Source organism: Metopolophium dirhodum, chromosome 7 (genome assembly GCF_019925205.1).
Source record: "Metopolophium dirhodum isolate CAU chromosome 7, ASM1992520v1, whole genome shotgun sequence".
Classification (NCBI taxonomy): domain Eukaryota; kingdom Metazoa; phylum Arthropoda; class Insecta; order Hemiptera; family Aphididae; genus Metopolophium; species Metopolophium dirhodum.
In genome coordinates, this window is record NC_083566.1 from 27,911,507 (window position 1) to 27,927,692 (window position 16,186).

The 16,186-nt window shown below is 30.6% G+C and overlaps 2 protein-coding genes across 3 annotated transcripts in view; one reads left to right on the forward strand and one right to left on the reverse strand.

Annotated features, from left to right (window-relative positions):
• Positions 1-16,186, reverse strand: part of LOC132948175 (uncharacterized) — a 239,878-nt gene that overhangs the window by 194,145 nt on the left and 29,547 nt on the right. The gene's annotated exons all lie outside the window — the stretch shown is intronic.
• On the forward strand, positions 4,551-10,325 carry LOC132949040 (solute carrier family 2, facilitated glucose transporter member 8-like). Of its 2 annotated transcripts, XM_061019790.1 has the most exons (5): positions 4,551-4,685; positions 4,764-4,939; positions 5,083-5,339; positions 5,765-6,150; positions 8,332-10,325. In XM_061019790.1, exons 2-5 carry the CDS (start codon positions 4,888-4,890, stop codon positions 9,044-9,046), a joined length of 1,410 nt encoding a protein of 469 aa, XP_060875773.1. In that variant the 5' UTR covers positions 4,551-4,685; positions 4,764-4,887; the 3' UTR covers positions 9,047-10,325. The 2 variants fall into 2 exon arrangements, with proteins under 2 accessions (XP_060875773.1, XP_060875775.1); XM_061019792.1 differs by lacking the exon at positions 4,764-4,939 and having other exon boundaries at positions 4,669-4,685.

The window sequence follows — 16,186 nt, forward strand, 5'->3', positions numbered from 1 at the left end:
AATGTAATACAAGTGAATATGTGGATAGCAAATGAAAATAAAATAATATTTTCTTAAACGACAATATTTGAATATCGATTTAAATTGAATAATTTTCAAATCGATCGAATATATACTATTATATACATCGTGTCTTTGAAATTATTAAACCATATGAATAATTTGTGAATATGAATAACATCAAATAAGATTTGAAGTATGAACCTTTAAAAAAATTATTAAAAATGTACAACGGTCAACGATTAAAGGTTATTTAAATTTAACTTACATTTAATAAAATGCTTATAATCGAACGTAATCGCGTATTGTTATTTATTTGAGTTGTATGCCTTACGAGTTATCTATTTCAAGTCATTATATCAATATATTTTTGATGATATAAAATCAAAATCGAAAGGTAAAGGCAGGACCAATAAAAAGTTATAAGGAAAAAGTTCATATCGGTAACCTATACAGTATACAACATATATAAACCAAATAGCTGATATTAAAACAAGACTATATTATAATAACATGCTATTTTATTTAAAACGTCGAACAATAATGCGATTCATCACAGAGTTAGTAATTCCAGATAAGTAATGGAAACGCTTATATTTTGACAACAAAGTGTAACATTAAAATTTGAAAGTAAAATACTTATAATTTCTAGTTTCTACTGCGATATTGTATAATTTTTAGATATTTTATATTTTTAAATATTGTACAATGTACGATGTAGGTAAGGTATCTCACTGAATGTTTACTATTCTAAAAATTACTAATTCAATAGGGAAATAAATATTTATGATGATGAATAGAAGGAATAATTTACAATATTTATAACAGCATCATTAGTGGACAGTGGACAGTGGTTACAAGTTACAACTAACCTAACCATTACATTTCATATGATAAAGCAACTTTGTGATCTATACCGATTAATCATGTATCATGGGCGCCAATGGGAACTTCTCCGGAGGATTCCATTGGAATTCTAATGCCACTTTAACTATCAATGTCTGTTATAATATTATTATAATACAATAACGTGGTAGCAACATACACGTGCGCACGAGAGTACTCTATGAAAGTGTGAACTATTTTTAGTTGTAATACGTTGGTACACGTGTATATATAGGTAATATGTTTAAGATGTTATTATGTTAATACGTTTAATAAGTGTTATAGCCATAGGTATGTTGTATGTCATAATTTATAACTCATGTCTATAATCTATACACTCGCCTTCAATGAATTAACCATTATCGTTTGATCTCAAAAATATATATTATCAGTTACAAATTAGAACAATAAATTTATCTTACAAATATCTTTGGTATGAGAGTGTGGAAATAATCACTACTATAGTCTATAGTTACTTGCAGTATCGTCATAAATTCACAATCGTATACATTTGTAGATAATAAAGGTTAGAGATTATTTTGTATGTGATATACCAATTATTTATTAAAAATTAACATAATTTATGTATTTATTAATTATATTACAATGATCTTAATATTAATAAAATAAACAAATGTGGTTAATATGTTTATGCGTTTAATGGTTTTAACTCAGACCCATCTTGAATAGTTGTTGGAACTATAAGTTTAAAGTCTTTAAACGTAAATACTCAGGTATATTATCAAGATGACTACACTTCCGATAATCTGTGCACGCTTATGTATAGCACTAATTATGTAAAAAAATTACAAGATTCTTCACATTTTTATTATTTTCTTCTAGATTAAAGTCTATTAAAAAAAATTTTTTACAACAATATACAGAACGATTCTTTAACGTAGAAATGTGGAAAAGAAAAGTTAAATAACAATTAACTAATGACACGGAAAATATTCACAATTACCTATTTCTGTTATAATGTTTCAAGACTTATAAAACTATCTGTTACTATCTGTTAGTTGTTACTTGTTACCAGATATTATCAAAATCAAAATTAAAAAGCAACTATCACTTGAACCCTTACAGTCAACATTCATAAAAATAAATTTATTTTGTCCGATATGTTGTTAAAAATAATATATAGTATGCTCTCGTCCAATAAATGTATCGTTCGGTTTTCCAACAAGAACCCACTCCACTAGGTGTTTAGTCCGATCATTTCCTATTTGAAAGAAGGTAGTGTGACATGCATATACCTATATATATATATAGTAATATCAATGATTAAATTAACCATTATATTTAATCAGTGGTAATATATACATATTGATAAATGGACCGCATGAATTTTCTACTACCCACTTTTGATAAGCTTTAACAAAATCCTTGTGGTCGTCATAATGAACAAACATTTAAGGAAAAAAATTAAAAATATAGTATAGTGTTTATTATAAAAGAAAAATAACGATAGCACATAGTTAATGAATAATTTGTACACGACACAATTCACCATTTTACATAAAATCAACAATTAACTCTTCTTTGAATCTTTCCGTTCATGTATACACGACCAACACACTGCATATTATAAAATAATTGTTGTACTCGTAAATATGAGTACAATGATAATATTATCAATGATATATCATTGCAATAGATACTATATAGATTATAGTGTATTCAAACAAATAGTTATTTCAATATTTGTTAAATTGCTTTCAGCAAATTTGACCCGATCCAAAATATTAAAATATTTTAATATTTGGATTTGTGATTAAAAATGAATTCATATATTATTTAAGATTCAAAATTTGGTAAAAAAAAAATGTTTTCTTTACATTTTTTTTAAATTAATAAGTAAATTGTTAAAAGCCAAATATACGGTCCGAGATCAGTTATATTTCAGTTATAGGTAATACTTGTAATGTAATTATATTAGAAACTAAGTTCTACCGGCGAAGCTTAGGTTTTACTACCTATGTTAATAAGTATAGTTCACCGTATCACAAATATAATTAATTAAACTTAATTTGATAAAATTGAACTATATAATACAAATGTTCATAATATTATCTGCATAATCTTATTTTGTATAGAAAGTATAGTAATACGTTTTAAATACAGTTGAAAATATTATCAATTCAGTTTGATAATGTAATAGTAATGGCCTGCAATGTTAGTTTATCATCTTAACCAGTAACCTATACAGGGTGGGCCATCGGGTTTCCTCATAAGGTTAACACGTGAATACGGGAAAACATGGTGACCCACTCTGTATATTAAGAGTACAATCTTCAACTAACACACGACTAATTATATAATTTATGACTAACTAAGCCCGACATGTTTTTTTTACCACAATAAACCGATCGCAAATATTACCTAGTTGGCTAGACTATATACATTCAAACGACTGTCACGTTTCTATAAAATACTAGAATTAAATGAGTAGGTACCTACGCTATGAACATAGTACATCTTATACGTAAACTATGTACAACGTACCTACTTATTTCACAGAAAAATAATAAGAAAATTATAAAAAAATCTATGTGTTTTCTCTTATTAACAATTACAGGCTCTATTCTTTGGGCCCCCGCTCTAAGGAGACAAAATTATGGTTACGATTGCCTTACACCAATGTTTACCTAATCATTGAAGGGGTCATGATTTAATTTGTGTTTTTTAGACAGATTTTAGTGGTAATTTTTGGAATAAAATATGACAATCTCAATACCTACTATTTTTTTAACTATAGGTACATTATTAATAATAAAAAATTGTATTATTATATAATTATAGACAAAACATATTTTTTACTTACACTCTGTAGTGTGTAATGCTATACGATACTATATTATAGTTGCAAGTTATATAATATATTATTACATAGTTAAGTTTCCTGATATCAATAGTTCTAATTTTAATGATTACGCTTAAGCAATTTGTCAAAAATCGAAATTCATGTAAATTTTTAGTTCAGGTTTATACTAATGCGGTTGTCTACAACACCAGCTATCACGTGTCCACGTCGAACGTATGTTAATTATTATTATTTGAATTTTCGTAAATACAATTAATTTCAAACTTTTCGTTTTCTAGTCGTTATAATATTAATTGTTAAAACACTTAATAATCGTGTTTGATAGTTTTATTTTTATTGTCATGTGCTTATAGAATTTGACGACTTTATATATTTTCATGTTACAACATCGATTATCCTACCGAGAGCCGTAGGTTTATGCTTTTATGTGCTATTATCATAATATTATTATCTTAATAGCATATTATAACTGTGAACAAATTTTAGGTTTTTCGAACTTTCTGTAAACGTCAGTGTTCTGCTCGTAGAGTCGTGTGTAGTGTACTAGTGTGTACCTGTCTACATGTATATATTATACGTATTGCGTATAGTGTGTGTGTACGCAAATATTTAACTAACATCGTATTCCTATTTCCGACGAGGCTTGAACAAGTTCGCTGTGTTTAACTTACGTACCTATATAATAATATATAACATACAATTATTTATTGCTATATTCTCGTTTGTTTCTTTTGTTTATTATTATTATTATTTGAAGCACCGACAATGGCGACTAGAGTGGATAAGGACCGAACTCAAACAAGTTGGATTCGTTGTGTCTATATATGAGTAAACGACGTTAGGTTAACGAATTGTGTTCGTCCGGTCATTACGATATGCCTATTATACTGTTACTAATATTATTATAGTGTTGTGTGATTGTGTGAACGGGAATTAACGTTACCCGCAGTTGTAGCGATGTGTCGATAACGAAAAGGTCAGTTCATCTAGTTTGTAGATTATACACCGACGGATTAAGCGTTTTATTTTGAAACTTTATATTATTTCATTTTAGTATTAACAAACGTGCACGACGAACGGGTTGATCGTTTATCGGTCCGTAAAAACTAAGAAGAACATTAATTATAACAATAACTATCGTACTAGCGAACGATACCACCCCGTTTTAAATTAACAAAATGTCTACCCTACCCGACGGCATCTGCAAACAACTTTTCGCGTGCTTTATAGGTATGTCCCGTGTGCGTTTCCACCGAATCGTCTAATTTTTATTTAAAAATATTATTATTATTATTGTTGTTGTTGTTGTTGATGCACACCGACATCGTAATTAATGAAATAAATGCACCATGTCCGTGTTGTTTGATTGTCAGTGTCCATGCCACTGTTGATGGCCGGAACAACGCTGGGATGGTCGTCGCCGATGATGGAATACACGCTAAAAGGCACGGCACCGGTTCACTTGACTTCGGAACAAGAGTCGTGGATGGTAACTCTGATAGACGTCGGAAACGTACTGTTGTCGTTACCGGCCGGTATTATGATGGACAAAATCGGTCGGAAAATGTCCGTGTACTTGACGGTACCGATAACGCTGGCCGGCTGGATACTGATACTGGCCGCTCGGCAGGTAAGTCGCTACGTTTTATTTTTCCGTCACCGCGCCACCGCGACACCAACCGAACGCATTCGATCGGCAAACGCGTCGTCACCGTATAAGTATACGGTTATACTTATACGGTTATACTGATCGTCCACGAGGCACGATCGGTTTAACGTAGGACGCTGGACGACACAATGCTCGCATTCTGGTTTTCGATTATAATAATAATTATTAATTACGTTAAATTGATCGCCACCACGTGTACCAAATTTATAGTGTTGATCAGAACTTCGGGTTACAAATCGTATATATGAGATACAATGTATTATTATTTTCAACATTTCTCTAACAAACACATTTTATGATCCTCCGTATATATTAAGTATGTGTTCCTATCGACGACATAATAATAATAATCGTATACTTGATGCTATGACATTGTGTGTGTACAGCCCTGGCACTTGTACGTGGCCCGATTTTTGCACGGCAGCGCTATGGCAATCTCGTTGATCGTGTCCCCGTCGTACGTGGGTGAGATGGCCGCCATATCCGTCCGGGGATCGTTGGCCCTGGTGGTCGAGCTGACTTACGCTTCCGGTCTGCTGCTGGCCTACGTAGTCGGATGGCTCGCCAGCTACGAGACCCTGGCCATCGTCGGCGCTGTCATACCGGTCATCACGGGCGTGCTAATGGTGGCCATACCGGAATCGCCGTACTACCTCATGATGGTGGGAAAACCGGAAGAGGCGGCCCGGTCGTTGAGGAAGCTGAGGAACTGTGGCGACGAAGAGTTCGAGGAAGAGCTCGAGATCGTCAGACTGTCCGTCACCGAAGAAAAGTAATGTCCTGCTGTAGTAGTAGGTAGTAATTAATAACGATGATAGTATTACACGCTCGCGCTTAGGTTTTATCGAAAATAATTTCGCAATACACTAGCGTCCGAGTGAATAGGTATTGCGACTACAGACTGTTAAACTTATAATCTAAGACTGTATCCGAATATTCATTGTCCAGTAGGTATTATAATACTGATCACTGTGGTCGATTGTACCAATGACGGCTCTGCAACCGGCCTTAAAATAAATTATTATAGCCCCACCAATATCCATTCGAATAATATTTTAGTTTAGTATCACGAACGGTTTGTCGAAAAACGAGTTTCAAACGATTTTCAATCCGTGAATAGTAATGATTAAAAGCAATCAGTGAGTGGTAGGTGCAATCGGTTTTTACTCATGGTATGACTGCTCATTTATCGTCTTATCATTAATTCATTAAATTTAACAGATATGGACATGTTATATACATTACCTACGTCCAACCTATACAAATATTAAATTAACTATTATAAACCATATACTGACCATCATAGTCGACTAATGAAGCATATATAATATTTTTTTTTATTATTTAGAAAAAAATAGATTTTTAAACAATCTAGTAATTTTTCCATTAAATCTAAACTACCATTATAAATTATAATATATCTATCTATGCTATGCTCGTATGATATTAATTATATGTTGTAATTCATATTATGTAATATTATACTGATTTTAATTAGCCTCAGTAAGTGCATAGCATTTGGCATTGCAAATTAATTACAAAACATTTTGAAGTATAAATTAAAATAACATTTATTTACGAAATTATTAGAACATAATATTAAGATAGGTAATGTATTATTATGTAACTTACAATTTTATCTTAACAAACTTATTAGCTTATGCAATTATAACGTAAACAATTTCAGAACTTAATAAAATTGGCGAGTTACAGGCCATCTCAGTGTTATGCCTATATACACAATAGGTAAAGCGTTTAAGTCTTATATATTATATGGTCCATAATAGATTTAACATTTCGTGATTTTATTATATTGTCATTGCCGTTAGATATTTACCGTCGAACTGTTCGTTACGAGCTTTCGGTAACGTCACTGGGACTATTGTTTGTCTACCGATTATGTATAGTTTTAAGTACCACCAGAGGCCGCAAACTTCCGATCTGCGGACCACATCCTGTCCTCGAACCTTAGCCCCACGGCCCTTATTTAAACGTTAAGTACATCTAAGTTTGATCCATCAATATTTGAAAACTCAGATCTTAAACTCAAATTGTGCACATTTTACGGTATAATATATATATTGTTGAGGAATTACGCCAGCAGTTTGGGAAAGTTGTATTTTTCGATAGGTATGCGACTTCACATATTATTATGTATGCAAAACTACTGCAAACGATTTCATTTTCTTTCATGACATTTACAAACAAAACACGTACATTACTCCAAATTTAACGATATTATTATGTACATATACTTTATTTCGTTCAATAAATTTGTGTAAAAATATATAGACGGACCAAAAAAAAAAGCAAAAAAGAGGTTACACCTATAGGTATACAAAATTATGAAATAAATAATACAAAATGTAATACATTGGATTAAATATACCCACCGAGTTTGATTTAATTTACCAACGTTGTGTTATGATAAGTGTTAGCGTATAGTATTGGAATAATAATAATTAAAACATTTGGACATAATATTATCACAGTATTACCTATGAAAATTAATGGTTTATATGTAAGACGGACAACCGCGTATGCCAAAACAACTCTAATTGGCTACCTACGTTGATGTTACTAATTGCTGAACCAAATAATGAATTATAATACAATATAACTTTGTCTTAAATACTTGTAACATCAAAAATCTGCAACCTATATGGTCATAACCCACTAAGCATATTATAATATAGTTAATATTGAAAGCACAAAACAATACTAGTACCTATACACAGTATAAGTTATAACTTATAACTTATAACATATCATACTGTCACGTAAAATTATTATTTAATTTTTTTTTTGCTCCACACTCACAATTTGAAAAACTGGTATAGGTATTTTGAGTTTGCGTCTTCTGCAGACTACAGTTAGTAGGTATTATAATAATATTATAGTTATATCATGTTATTTTTGCAATTCATTCACCACTTTCTTTTTTGTTCTGCAGGTGCAAGGGACAGCTGACGGACCTGCTACACAGGGATCGGGCGCCATTGATCATCGTGCTCACGTTGGCCGCCCTGCAAATGGCGTGTGGCGCGAGCGTGATGGAAGCGTACGCGTCGTCCGTGCTGTACGGCACAGGGCTGTCACCGAACGCCAGCGCCGTGATATTCGGTCTGTTCATAGTGGTGGCGTGCGTGCCGTTCGCGCTCACTGTGGACAAGTACGGCCGGCGGCCACTGTTCATGGCATCGTGTGTGGGCACCACTCTGTGCCACGTGTTCATAGCCGCGTTGCTGTCGCGCGACGATGGCGGCAGCGTCGGCGTCGAGTCCACGGCCGACACGGACGGTTGGCTGCTGTTGGCCAGCGTGTGTGGCGCAGAATTCTTCATCAACATCGGGCTCATGCCCGTGCTGTCCGTCATCCAGTGCGAGTACTTTCCATCGGACACCCGTGGCCTCGCCAACTCGGCAGTGGTGTTCACCATCACGTTCACGTCCACCATCATGCTGAAGATCTACCAGCCGGTGACAGACGCGTACGGCAAGCGCGCCAACTTCATCGGGTACGCGGTGATCACCTTCTTTGGCGGCCTGTTCTGCTACTTCTGCGTGCCCGAGACTAAGGGCAAATCGTTCCTGCAGATCCAAACGGACTTCGAGACGTACGCTTGGCGCAACGGCAAGACCCGCCGCCGGAACTACGAGCGGCTCTGACCGGGTGTTGGGACAACCCCTCCCCCCCCCCACCTCCACTCAACCGCTCCACGACCGTCAGCAGCGAAGGTCCGTCGCGTCCTCGCTCATTATTAAATGTTATAATAGTGTGTATACGTTGATTAATAATAATAATATTATACAATAACGATTGCCGGCCGCCACGTTTCATGGTTTCGTCCGTGTGAGTTTTGGACTTGAAACGATCGAGACGACTTGAGACTTACGTTTGATATCGTTTTTTAGTTATTATATGTCTGCATATACGCCAAAATGCGCCACTGCAGGGAGTCTTGTTTTTTTTTTTTTATTTAACTTTTATAATAATTTTCTTATACACGATTCGAAGCCTGTATATTATACGTTGACGTGATTTATTTTTTTTAAACTTTCGTTAGGTGCCTAAATCCGTTTACCTACACTTATATTATTATACGCATCGAAATCGTATTACAATGTTATATTCGCTGGACGTCTCGCGGTGTTAGTACTTTTTCGGATGACGGCCAAAGTGGACACATCGGAAAAAGAAGCACAGACGCCCAACGTTACATTATAATTGATAAACATTTTATACGATAAAAAAAAATAATCATACATACATCGAAACCATACATTTCATCTCACGATATTTCATTTTATCTGTAAATTCAATCTAATTTTGGATAATAATTATACAAAGTTGTTACAAAACATTGTTATTTACAGCACAGTCAGCGTAATCATTTTTTCTTATATGTATAAAACATCTACACGCGTTTCGTACCTCCATCCCAGCATAAATGTATCCAAATTGCATAGTGATAACGCTCTTTTGGTACCTATTGTTATAATGATCTCAGTAAAGCCGTAGACAACAATGGTACCTACCTAATTTAACCGTAAAAAGTACATTACAACATCGAATAAGTACCAGTATTTGTTTTTATTTTACCCACTTATTATCCACGCAAAACTCGTTCACCAATGTCGAGAAAATGTTCAAAACTCTCAAATCAGACAACGGATCATCCCTATTCCCTATTATTATGTGTAGGTACAACGGGGTGGGTACCCAAGAAAAAAACTTGATGTATAGTACATACCAATACTTGCTTTAATAAGAAAATGTTAATTTACCTTGGTAGTCTTAAGTTTTCAACGAAGTATTAACTCTATCAATAATAATAATATTTATATTAAATATATATATTATGTAATAATATACTACCTAACTGTTGTATGCTTTAAATATAATGATTAACTTCTGAAGTTAAAATAAACAAAAAAGTTTTTATTATCTTTTTACAGTCATCCTGCAGGATATTTTAATTTATTCTTCATACCCCATTGGTATATATATTATTATTTATTATATTGTATATTGTTTTAAAATGAAAAAAATCCTGCGAATATATGAACTTGTAATTGTATACATCTAATTTATCCAGTTTACAACCCAAAACTTATACTTGTGTTGGGTTTTACTTTTTATACTTTATTATGTATAGAATTTAGTGTGCTAACGACGAATAATAATATTCTTGCAATACCTACATATTTACAAAATAAAAAAGGTTTAAATGAAACAAATATTTATTTCTTCTGTTGCTATTGTTATGAGATGTCACTGACATTGCAATAAACAATAAAAATACTGTGAACATTTTTTATACATTATATATCTATATATTAATAACATTATTAAAATATCCAATGATGTAATAAATGTCAAAACAAATTACATGCATTTAACGTTTATTATAACATATGAGAAATTTTTTTTAGAAAAGTTCACATGCAAATGCATACAAATTAGGTACGTAGTACAATATGGAATTGGAAAAAAAAATGAAAACTGAAATTTCGATTGGGGATTACAGCATTTGTTAAGTAAATGTAATTACCACCGAACGATGATCGTACAAATTCATACAAATTCTGTACTAAGATATGGTGTATTTAAACTTATGAATAGATAATGTTTAACAAAGGGTGCTGAAGGTTTTCTTTAATAATGGAAAAACCAAGGTAATAGACATTTGGAAAATTGTCATATAAATTACATAGGTAGGTACTAAATATTGGTAGAGAAAATTTTCAAAATGCCAAATGCCACCTAAAAATTATTTATAATTATTAAGTTGAAAATTTTGTTTGTATCATTACATAATATATTATATTAGTTTATAATACCTACAAAGTGTTATAAAAGCTATTTCAACGATAAAGAATAGGTTTAAGATAATTTCTTTACTTTAACTAGGTAGTTACTTAACCGTTACTACTTTAATTTATAATGTAATATAATATAATATTGTTAAACATGTTATAGTATAAACACACTTACGCACTTACCTACTTACGTTAGTGTACATTTTTTTATACACACATAAAAACATTAAACATTAATAACAATAAAAATAGTAAAAAATATAAACTTTTTAGAAAAATGTTGATTTTTAGCAACTTAAAATTATATGAAAGAAATATTTTCAAAGAATTATTATTTCTGAAATAATGAGTTTTTTGCGTTAAATGTATATAGCCTCACATTATAATATTTAATATTTATCACGTTTTTATTTTTACAATAATAAACGATCTACTAGACACATAATATGTCTATTGGAAATTTGAATAAAATTCAAATTATTAATTTAAGGTAATTGTAGAAATAAAACTTAAACATTTAAACAACAAGGTTTAATATTGAAGTATACGTACAATATTTGTAAAGATCTGTGAAATAGTTTCATTTCATTTTGAACAAATATTACAATAAGTACTTCCTTTTAATAGACACTTTAAGTTCAAATTTCAACAATATTAGATATGTATCTAAACGAAAATTAACGTTTTTAGTTATTTTTTTGTAATTTAAAAATATTATTCGTAGGTACATAAAACTTTTAAAGTGTAACAAATTAAATGTTTTCGACAAAGTAAGCTTAACATACTGTTAATATAAATTACTTTAATATCAATATTATAAAATATATTTATAGTAATATAGGCAGACCGTCTTCGTTCAGTTTCGGTTTTCGTGTAAAATGATTTTATATCATTGAATTAAAATGACCCATTTGACATCTAATGAACAGCAGAGCGGTACCTACTTGCCACCATTTTTTTTACATTAGTACTTCATTAATCCTATAGTATATTATGTACATGTGTATGCTAAAAATTAATACCCATTACCCAATATCCACCCGCCCAAAATTTGGAGGAGCGGCTGCTCCTCTATAGACCCCCTTCACCACGCCACTGCGACACGTACCCACTCACATTATAATAATATTATGGCAACATAAGTATAGGAAAATATGTGGTGTCATATTTATTTGTTTCTGATCGAGGATTGAGCTATGTGGACATATTCTAAGGAGCTGAGCCTCGGATCTCCGACCACGTGGGAACATAAATCAATATTTACACGTAGGTATAGGCGCGGTACACATAAAATTATGGACGTTCAACGTGTCTTACTTTGACAGACAATAATACAAGATTATGCGATTTTCATAGGTAGGCACACACAGATACACGAGAGGCCGCTGCCAGTAAATAAAAAAATATGTTACTCGCTCGCGCGCATCGCATAACAGTGTAGTAGTATAGTTTAATTACCTCGGTACACTCTAGACAAAAGCCAAAACCGTTAGAGTCTGCAAAGTTTTAATTCAGAGTCGTATTCGAAACCTTTGTGCTGTGAAAAAAAAAACAAAAACAAAAAAAAAACCATAGCAACGTGATTTATTAAAGAAGCTCATTTTGTAACATAACCCCCCACCATTAGTAAAGCGAACATTTGAATCTTGTACGAAGCAACCTACGTGTACAGGTTTCCTGAAACCCTGCGGAGTTCGGATCGAAGGGGCATTCTTCAAATTATATTAGAAACAAAAAAAAACTAATTTTAACATTCATTATTGAAACACACTAACGCTATATCATGAATTATTACTAATTAGTAATATAAAGTTCAGATACATTTCGCTAACAAAAATAAAATAATATAGAACAATAAAGAACAAATGTTTCAAGTCAAGGGAAATATAAACGGTGATAATGCTATTAGTACTTATTATATTCTACCACCAAAAGCGATCGCTCATCATAACTTATTAGTTGTTGTTATCAATATACTGTAAAAAAGTATTTGCTCATTATAATCAAAACATACATATGGTTTATAATGCGTAAAAAACAGCAACAAATTATTTTAATTACAAAAAACGGACTGTACCATATAAATTTTATAATTTGAATTACCTACACGTGTGTGGATATTAGGTATTATTAAGTAACAATTTTTTTCTGATAACAAAATTGACAAAGCTAGAGTAAATATTAATATTTCCGAATATCCAATGTTTGGAATGATATTTAACCATGTTTATTTTATGTTTATTTTTTTTAAAGGGGTGATTTTTATATATTACTATAGTACTATCTGTACATAGAGAAGACATAGATAAAAACTAATGTTCATTAAATACCAAAATATAAACAAAGAATATTGTAACATTGTGTTAGTTTTTACAAAAACTAAGGTAAATAAAAACTAGTAATTCTTGTTACCTTAAATTATTTTTTATCTTATCTCGAGTTTTGCAAATAAAATAAGGATAAAATACGATAACAAAGAATGTAAAAAAAAATAAGACAGATAATTAGTTTAAATTTTGTAAATTTGTTCCTCTATAGTTATGTAAATTTTATCATTAGAAAAAAACTTTTTATACAAAAATTATTTCAGAAAAAAATGGTCTATCCACGGATCTGTAGATAGAAATTGGCACTGGCATTTAAAAAAAAGCAAGTTGTACTGAACATGCGCGTATCAAAAAAGTTAAACTTATAAAGTTTTCTCAAAATGAGTATTTTAGTAGGTAGGTATATTCACCTCTCAAAAACTCCATTTCAATCCTTAGTCATTTAGCTGAAATATTTAGTGATACCTCTAAGCGTAAATACACTGTATAAAACCCTATAGCCTATAAGTTTATACTTTATATACTACCTAATTGTATTATTCATTTTCATAATATAGATGTTTTATCAAGAAATTAAAAAAATATTAATGTTCAAATGAAAACGATGACGCAAGCCGCATCGACGTTCCCGACTTAATTAAATTACGAACTACCTCCGCTTTGACTTATGAAAAAAATTAAGGGTAACTCACCATCCCCTGCGTTTTTCCACAACCCCACGACTACTGATTATTACGCAATTATACTTGATATAGGTACTCAAATTTTTTAATTAGTTATGTAATATAAATTATAATTATTGTATGAGTATGTAGAAATATTATCATTAATAATTATAATTTATAGAAATTGTATGTATGTGTATACAAAGTATTAAATAATACCAGATCCACAGAAATTATTTTAGTGTGAATATATAACTAGAAGTATTCATCGTTTTAATTTAATTTTTTTAAAAAAAATAAAGTTTTAAGAACTATGAAGAATTTTGATTTTAGCTTACCTAGTTTGTTATTTTTCATCACATTATAATATTTTAAAATAAAAGCTTCACAAAATGCATAAAACTGCAGAGAACCCAAAATACAATTATTACATCTACTTTAAAAGGATTAAACTTCCGTAAATGTCTTATGGACTGAGGAGTTGTCTTCATATTCTATCAAGTGACTTGGTTTATCAGTGATAAATGGTTTCTTTTGATATAAAGTATATTTTTCACTGTGCCTTATTAACTATTTTGATACCAGGATACTAATAATAATAGGGTTTATAAGGATTAACTTCACTAGAAGCTTTACTTTATTCTCTTTACTCTGATATGCTCTGGATGTGCTCTGATTTATTTAAATTATATTAATAGGATTATAATAATTCGTTTGTTTCGTATTTAATTAGCAACGGGCGACGATTATCACATTTGAATAGTTGTAGTAAACAGATCTAAGTAAAAATTTAAAATGGTATTAAATATTTGTTATGAATTATTATGTTTATTTTATAACTGTTTTCTTTTATTTTATAATAAATTAATGAATATTAAAGGTTTAATTTCTGTTATTAGAATACGTACAGAAAATATTATTATCATAATAATACAATTTAAACCGTATACAAATATTTATAAAAAGATGTCATAATAATGAATAGGTACACAAATCAAAATTATCACCCAATTAAATTCATATTTCATAAAGAGTTAGGGATAAAAATCGTGTAAATGAATTTATTCAAAACATTTAAAAAAAAATTCGAATTAGATCATTCATGTCGTAGTAGTATTAATTTATTTTTGTGGAATATTGTGTTTGCAGACAGCAAATATATTACTAAACACTTAAGATTATTTCAATAATATTACACAATTCACAAAACGCATGACAAACAGATCAGTTGCAGAGTAAAGAAATGCATACTTTATTTTATAATAGTAATAATTTATGATATTAGCAACAAAATGATATTGGAAATTACAATTAACCATAGTGATATAATGTACATGGCTGTTCGGACTGACAAATATTTGTGTTATATATTAAATTATTTGTATTTTCCAAACGTACTTGACTTTATTTTTACATTATAGATACAATAAACTCATCTCTTTGTAATTGACATTAAACATCAAGTTTAATTTATTGTATGTAAGCATTTCACACAGTGTGTTTTAAGTATTTAGTTACCTATGTGTTTACATTAGGTAGGTACTTTAGTTTGTCCCCGTCTATTAAGAACCATTGTTGTAGTAACCATTTTTATATTTTATGTATAGAACGTGCACCAATTTTATAGAAACCTCTTTACATAATACTTACATTACATTATGCAAAAGGCTTTTGAACCAATAAGTCATATTTTTTCACCATATTTTCTTTAATTTAATGTTTGTGATATGAACTATTTAAAACTATTTGAGAAAAAATAACTTAAATACAAGAAATTTAAAGAAACACTGCATTCGAACTTAGAAAAACCATTTTCATAAAATTAATATGTTAAATGTATATTATATTTTAATAAATAACGAGTAATTTTAATTTAATTTATTAATTTTAGCACACATAATAATTGTATACAGTGTAGATATATCGTAAACATAATTTTTACATTAGGTACTTTAGCAATGTTATAACATAAATCAATTAAATATTTAAACCAA

Bases quoted from the DNA above. Each gene is read 5' to 3' on its own strand.
- LOC132949040 (XM_061019790.1), top strand. From the start codon at position 4,888: ATGTCTACCCTACCCGACGGCATCTGCAAACAACTTTTCGCGTGCTTT. The intron at 4,940-5,082 runs GTATGTCCCGTG...TTTGATTGTCAG, and splicing joins ACTTTTCGCGTGCTTTATAG to TGTCCATGCCACTGTTGATG. The intron at 6,151-8,331 runs GTAATGTCCTGC...TTTGTTCTGCAG, and splicing joins CTGTCCGTCACCGAAGAAAA to GTGCAAGGGACAGCTGACGG.